This window comes from Helianthus annuus, chromosome 16 (genome assembly GCF_002127325.2).
Source record: "Helianthus annuus cultivar XRQ/B chromosome 16, HanXRQr2.0-SUNRISE, whole genome shotgun sequence".
Lineage (NCBI taxonomy): Eukaryota > Viridiplantae > Streptophyta > Magnoliopsida > Asterales > Asteraceae > Helianthus > Helianthus annuus.
Window position 1 is genome coordinate 9,639,911 of NC_035448.2, and position 7,368 is coordinate 9,647,278.

The following is a 7,368-nucleotide window of genomic DNA, read 5'->3' on the forward strand; positions in this document are numbered from 1 at the left end:
CATCTTTCGAGCGAGCATCGAACGAGCGTCGAGCACTGAGCAATTTGAACAGCCCTCCCAGTTCACCACCTCCATCGCCCCTTTTTCTAAAAGATACATGCATTAAAGTTGAAGGATTATGTAAGTTGAAAAAAAAGGTTTAACTGCACAAGGGTTCGTTTGATTCCCTGCTTTTAATAAAAGTCTGATATCAGGAAAAGTTTTACAAAAACTATCATTTTATTTTGGACATATCATTGAAAGTTGTAAATCTACATCCATTTCCTTTGTAGCTTCAAGAAAATCTACTTGGATTAAAAAAAAAAAAAAAAAAGGCACATACTATAATCAACTTAAAATATTTAGTTCAACCCAATAAGCTCAATTCATAAACGTGGTGGGTCAAAAAAAACCCAGCAAAATTAATATCCCCTACTATTATTATTGATACACAAAAAAAAACATCAAAAGTCATTTAAAAAAAATAACTATAAGAATTTGATTCTGAGCAATCCTGATATCACCGTGGATTCTGCTCAACTACAAACAACAAACCATGGGTATCTGACCTTAAACATTAGAGACGAGATAACACCCGAATTCAGTAAACTGTAATATAAACATAAAAAAACAAAAGGCAGAAATCTCTCAATCAAAAAGTGAATATTATGGGCGAAATATAGTAAACCTCAAGAAGTAACTTGATATACCAACTGGTGTTTTATACGCATATGTCCTCTTTGAAGAGATAAAAATATCGAATCATCCCAGTCAACAAGCAACATGAACACAGCGGGAATATGCATGAGGCGCCTAACTGGTTTGATTTTTCCTGTATAATGAATCCGATTTCTTCTGTTCGAATTCCAAGAATTTAAACAAGGCATCAGTATAGATATAGTATATTATCTGTAAATAAGCTTGATTAACATATTTGAAAAAATTAAGAGTAAAATGCCATTTTCGTCCCTGAGAATCTGAGATTTGGCCAGATTTGTGACTTTCGTCCAAAGGTTTGTTTTTTCGCATCTGGATCCAAAAGGTTTAAAATCTTGCCATTTTCATCCGGCTCGTTAACTCCATCCAATTTTCTTCTTTATTTCATGGATATTTCCGTCTTTTTTGTTAACTTAAAGGGCAATTCGGTCTTTTTCGCTTTATGTAAAAGCATTTAGCATAATGTACAAGTATTCAAAAGACCGAATTGCCCTTTAAGTTGAAAAAAAAGACAAGAATACCCCTGACTTAACGGAGAAAATTGGATAATGGCAAGATTTTAAACCTTTTGGATCCAGATGCAAAATATTAAACCTTTGGACAAAAGTCGCAAATCTGGCCAAACCTCAGGGATGAAAATGGCATTTTACTCAATGATTAATTTAAATCTAAGTGGATTCATTACCGATGAAGGAGAATTTCAAATCATCTGATTTGAGCTGGAGAGCAGAGTAAACCCGATGCATCAGATCCAACCACCGAAAGGTTACAAACAGCACAAATCTGCCCTTCTTGAGAAACAACAAAATGTGAAGTGCAGTACGGGCACAAAACATCCTTCTGTCCGCGATAAATAGGAGCGTAAGTCGCCCCGCAAATCACAAACGGATTCCTAAAGTCGTAATTCAGCTGAGTGGAGTCCTTCATGTTCCTCTCAGCCGCCTGTATAACCGAACGTGCTTTCTGAGCATGACTTTCAACAGGATTAGCCTCCAAAAGACGCCTAGCAAAGTTCGATGCGGTTATCAGATTACCCGCCTTGAAACATAAACTCATAGCATTCATCAACGCTAGTCTCAAATGAGGCGGCTGAAGATTGCAGTGAGTGAAATATGCTGCTAGCTCCAGCTGGCGTACGGGGTTGTCTTTAACTTCTCTCCGTTTAAGTTCCATTTGCAAACCCAAAACGTATTCTTTAACGATAATAACCAACTCTTTAACTTCGTCCACTTCTCTCCTTGATTCAACTACGATCAGAGGAATAGTATGAAGTATACCCATAAAAAGCCGTAGAGCTTCAGTGAACTTCCCCGCAGTGGTAGCTTTGTAACCCGCTTTGAGTTTGTCTTCCAGTTGCGAAAAATTAAACACTAGTGCAGGTGGCTTCCGGACATTCGGGCTTGCTGACTCACTCCAATCTCTCTCAATGGCTAAAGAGATTATCGGAGATGACGGGAAAGCCGGTACGTAAGTATGACTTCCCATGTTAAGATCGATAAACAACGACTTTAACGGTGTGAAATTCTTTATTCCCAGCTGTCGGTTTAGCAATCGCATTGCAGTGTCGAAGTTGCCTGCTGCGGCATGCTCGGCAGCCAGAGACGATTTCTGAACCCAAATTTGGCTCACGGGCATGCCAGGTGTCGGTGTCACGAATACCGATGATTTCGCATTTATAGCTTTTGGGGTTTCAACGTCAGGAGGAAGTTCGAGATCCTCGAGATCCCAACCGCCCTCCTCTTCGTTTTCTTCATGTACTTCGTCATTCTCCAACCCCATGCTGATGTCACCGTTCTGAACGTTCTCGACATCCACAATATCCAAATCCTCACCCCAGTCAGCATCTGCCGCATCCTCATACTCTTCTGGTGCATCCCGTCCTACACTATCTAAACCACCCTCAAATATCCCTTTCATGACCCGTAACAACGGCCAGTCTCCACCGCACAAGACAGGAGTCGGTGGAATCAAAAGAGAACGGGTCCTACCACTAGGTAAAACTGGAACATTATCGTTAAGCTTAACCGCAAGACCTTCAGCGATATCATTCAACCCATGGGACTTAGCTGTCGCATACGCTAGTGGTAGATGACCCGCGTTTTCCAAAATCTTGATTCGTTCCTGAACATCACCTAAATACAACGCATTATGAAACTGACCCATAACGTCGTTTTTAACCTCTGCAATCTTCATCATCTTCGACAATTTATCTAAATTTCCCGTAATTAGATACAGGAAAGATAGCCTCTCGAAATTCTTCGTCCTCTGGTATGCGTATTCGACAATACCTGAATTACCCTGACGAAGGGCCTCCACACCCAACTTATACCAGTGATCTTTTTCATCGATTTCTTTAGCGGAAGCAACTGCGATCTGAATATTTCCGCTTTCAAGTGCTAGATTGAATCGAGTTCTTTCGTCTTTCACAAAATGTAACGCAACCTCCGGAAACCCTTTCTGTTGTAAATATGCAATCATGGCTTGCCCGCATAGCTCGGAGTTCCGTATCATGCTCATAACATGGTCGTATCTCTTTTTCAGAAGTGACAGCTTGAAGAGATATTCGGTTGCGTCGATAACTATCGACCGATTTTTGCCATCTCGGTCCAAACAGAAGATATTATTTCCAAATATCTTCGTAATGTATACAGGAACATCAAGCGTCTTTATGATTCCACAATCGCCGTTAGGTAAGCAATACTTGATGTGGGTTAACGTTGTGTATATGAACACACCGTTATCATCCCACGATCCGCTTTTAACACGGATCGTTTCATGAAGAGTGCAACGATGAGCAAGTCGTTTATCAGCGATGATTATCGAGTGTTTGCTAAGTAACGCAACACTCTCCATGTCATTCGACCACACCACATACCTTACAAAAGAAGTTTGAAGGTCCCCAACAACCATTCGCTGTTGAAGATCAAATATGATTACCCTATCCTCCGCCTTGCATAGCAAGTTACCCGTACCCGCATAGAATATCGCATCCGTAGCAATCGGAAGCGCACTCTTCTTCACTATCTCGTTCTTTAGGTTTTTGACTAACACTTGATTGGTGCTCTTTTCAAGCACCGCGAATCTATTTCGCGCAACGAAAACCGCTGACCCGCCAACGCCTCTTTTAGCTTCTTGAGCCGTATCACCTTTACCGTAACTATCTTTAGGTAAGATATACAGTTCATAAGATCCGCCATCTACATCTGAGCATATGAGAACCGCATTTTCGGTAGGGCTATAAGAAAGCGTTTTAGGACCCTGGTTCAATGTGGCGGAACCAGGCCTACGGATTGGTATAACTTGTGTGTCTTTTTGAGTTGAGAACTCGTAAAACCGAAGAAAGCGATCTTTTACGTAGTACAGAGAGTCGTTACTGACAGAAAAGGCTGGGCGTTCTCTTTCCAATTTGAAGACGATCATGCCACTATCGTGTCCAGCAGCCAGAAGGTTCATTTCGGGATGACAACAGAGGATCCAGAAACGGTCATGCTCCCTCCTGAACGTTTGGAGGCCTGTTCTTTTTGTAGCGTCCCAAACGCGTATGCTTTTATCCTCTGAGTTTGAGACTATGATGTCCTGCCTTGAATGAAAAAGAACTGATGAAACGTTGTTCATGTGGCCTCTCAATGTGTCTACTTCCCACGCTTTTGAATCTGAAACATAATAGGCATGTTACTCGACAATCGACATCCTTAATTAAAGCAGTATTATAAAAAATAAAGCTTTTTTAAAATGAAAACTAATAAATGAAAGTTATTTTCAGATTTCTTGAATCACAAAACAAAAAAGACAAACATGTGTGTCATATACAAGAAAAAAAGAGTAAAATGACATTTTCGTCCTTGAGGTTTAGTCAGTTTTGTGACTTTCGTCCAAAGGTTTACTTTTTCGCATCTGGATCCAAAAGGTTAAAATCTTGCCATTTTATCTGGCTCGTTAACTCCATCCATTTTTCTCTGTTAATTCAGGGGTATTTTCGTCTTTTTTGTTAACTTAAAGGGCAATTCGGTCTTTTTCATTTTATGTACAAGCATTTATAATACCCCTGACCGAATCCGTTAGACCGAATTGCCTTTTAAGTTACCCAAAAAAACGGAAATACCCTTGAATTAACGGAGAAAAATGGATGGAGTTAACGAGCCGGATGAAAATGACAAGATTTCAAACCTTTGTATCCAGATGCGAAAAAACAAACCTTTGGACGAAAGTCGCAAAACTGGCCAAACCTCAGGGACGAAATTGGCATCTTACTCGAGATAAAAAAAAAAAAAAAAAAACAAAAGCAATACATGCCTTCAAGAATTTTCATGAAGAAATAACTTCATAAATGTAACATATAAAAGGATTAAAAGAAACAAGATCATAAAAATCTTACCGTTCATTCGCCAGATCTTAATTTGGCGATCGTCAGCTCCGGAGACGATAAGAGGAAGAGTGGGATGAAATGAAGCCCAATTAACTCCACGATCATGGCCCTCGAGAACATACTTAACAACGGCATCAACACCACCAAAGAAATCTGCATTCATTTGACCCAACCCAAGGATATCATCAGAAGGGGAAGCCGATTTCTTCCTGAGCGCACCGATATCCCAAACCCTCACGGTCTGATCTAATGATGCTGACACCACAAGATCCTCCTTTGGGTGGAACAAAGCACACATTACATAATGATTGTGTCCGGTTAACACAGATATACAAGTACGCGACTGCCAGTTCCAAATCCTGATAGTTTGATCGTCACTAGCACTAACAATCCAAGGGGCCTCGTGATGGAATTGAACGGTTCGGATGTAATCAAGATGTCCAAGAAGAGTAAACAGACACCTATGCAGTTTATAGTTCCATACTTTGATCTTGTAATCATCTCCTGCAAGTACCATTTGCCAATGCAAAAGCTATTCAGAGTCTAAAAAAGAGGATTGAAACTACAAATATGACTATACTTAATCTTGTAATCATCTCCTACAAGCACCATTTGTCAATGCAAAAGCTATTTAGAATCTAATACCGAACAAGGATTGAAAGTTGACGACTATAGTTTACAGATTTCCATAAACTCGAATGACTTACCTTAAGTCCAGAATTGATAAACACGAAACACACAATTTAATATAACTCCTAAGATTTTATTATAACTAAGAAAATTACTCAAAACTCAATTACAACTCATGATGAAATCATAACTTGATCGATCTATATATACTAGCCTAACTTGCTAAACAAGGTATCCTAATTCATACACAATTAGAATATTAAAAATATCAAAGACTCTAACCAAATTGTTATTATCTTCAACTTAAACCACCAGCCTACGGACCAAGTAATGTGAAATTTACAGCTAGATCAGCCTAGTTAAACCTAAGAGAAACAATATTTTTCAATGCAAAAGCTATTTAGAATCTAATACAAAAAGAAGACTGAAAGTTGCAACTACAGATATGACTACGTTTACAGATTCCGATTACATAAACTCGAATGACTTCCCGAACATCGTAATATTAACAAACTAATCAATCAATTGAACCAAGCCAATAGGCTCTAATATACTAGTCAGAAACCAAATGCATCGATCCAAACAAACTCCCAATCATCTTCTATCCAACTATAACATTAACAAACAACAATGTTATATGAAACTTAAACCTAGATCAGCCTAACAAAACCTAACAGAAACAAGATATCAACAATTAAACAACAAATTCAAATGTACCTCCAGAGACGAAAAGCGGCTGAGACTTATGAAAATGAACTCCACGAACCGGTCCATCGTGTTCGTCAAACCGATCAATAAGAGTGCCCATTCTGTAATCCCATAGCTGGATCACTCCACTGTGAAGACTAGCTAAGATCCAGGGCCTCTTGCTGTGGAAACTCAGCCCTTTCACTCTATTACTCTTTGTTTCAAACTTCGTCAACATTTTCGGACCGTTACAAAACCCTAATTAACCAATTACAACATTCAAACACAAAAATCAATTCAACAAATTCGGTTAATGCTCTAGATTAGCAAGAATTGTTAAGTTGCGTGATGAGTACCTTCAGATCTGGAAGTTTGAGACCTAATTGGATGGATAGATCTGGCGGATTGAGATCAAGATGTAGATTTGTGAGTGCGTAGATCAGAAGGCATTTGATTGTAGATAGAGAAAGAGAAATAGACGAGTGCTGGTAGATGTAGATCCAGTGTCTTAAATCACAGTTATATGATGCGAAGTAGCCGGTTGAACCGGTGGTTTGATACCGGTTCGAATAAGGAACAGCTTGTACGGTTGTCGGTCATACATTATTACATTTTGTCAAAAAAAAGAAAAAAAAAAAAGAAAAAACCGATGTTTTGATCCAGTCTGGTTGAAACCGAGAGTAGGGATGAACAATTTACTCGCTAGATTTGAACCGTATTGTTATATTTAGGGTTCGGTTTCGGTTTTTAAATATGGGTGAAACTGGATCTCGGTTCGGTTTGGAACCGTCAGGTTCGTTTAAAGAACCGCTAGATCTATGATATGGGAAATATAATACAGGGTCATAATTGTAATATAGTAATAGTTGAGTGGTTTTATAGGATAGTATATTAGTTAGTCGTTAATAGACTGTTAGGGCAGTTAATAGTGGTTGTACTTAAACAGTTATGTAATAACGGAATAGTTAGTTGGTTGTGTGATCTTTCTT

General features: G+C 39.0%; 1 protein-coding gene across 2 annotated transcripts; it reads right to left on the reverse strand.

Moving 5' to 3' along the window:
* Positions 1 to 364: 364 nt before the first annotated feature.
* On the reverse strand, positions 365 to 6,889 carry LOC110917508 (coatomer subunit alpha-1). Of its 2 annotated transcripts, none has more exons than XM_022162049.2 (5): positions 6,736 to 6,889; positions 6,410 to 6,637; positions 5,072 to 5,566; positions 1,382 to 4,349; positions 365 to 831 (listed from the first exon to the last, which is right to left on the reverse strand). In XM_022162049.2, exons 2-4 carry the CDS (start codon positions 6,615 to 6,617, stop codon positions 1,402 to 1,404), a joined length of 3,651 nt encoding a protein of 1,216 aa, XP_022017741.1. In that variant the 5' UTR covers positions 6,618 to 6,637; positions 6,736 to 6,889; the 3' UTR covers positions 365 to 831; positions 1,382 to 1,401. The 2 variants fall into 2 exon arrangements, with proteins under 2 accessions (XP_022017741.1, XP_022017739.1); XM_022162047.2 differs by having other exon boundaries at positions 365 to 834.
* Between the last annotated feature and the right edge of the window lie 479 nt (positions 6,890 to 7,368).

Bases quoted from the DNA above. Each gene is read 5' to 3' on its own strand.
- LOC110917508 (XM_022162049.2), bottom strand. From the start codon at position 6,617: ATGTTGACGAAGTTTGAAACAAAGAGTAATAGAGTGAAAGGGCTGAGT. The intron at 5,567-6,409 runs GTACATTTGAAT...TGGTACTTGCAG, and splicing joins GCCGCTTTTCGTCTCTGGAG to GAGATGATTACAAGATCAAA. The intron at 4,350-5,071 runs GTAAGATTTTTA...ATTATGTTTCAG, and splicing joins TAAGATCTGGCGAATGAACG to ATTCAAAAGCGTGGGAAGTA.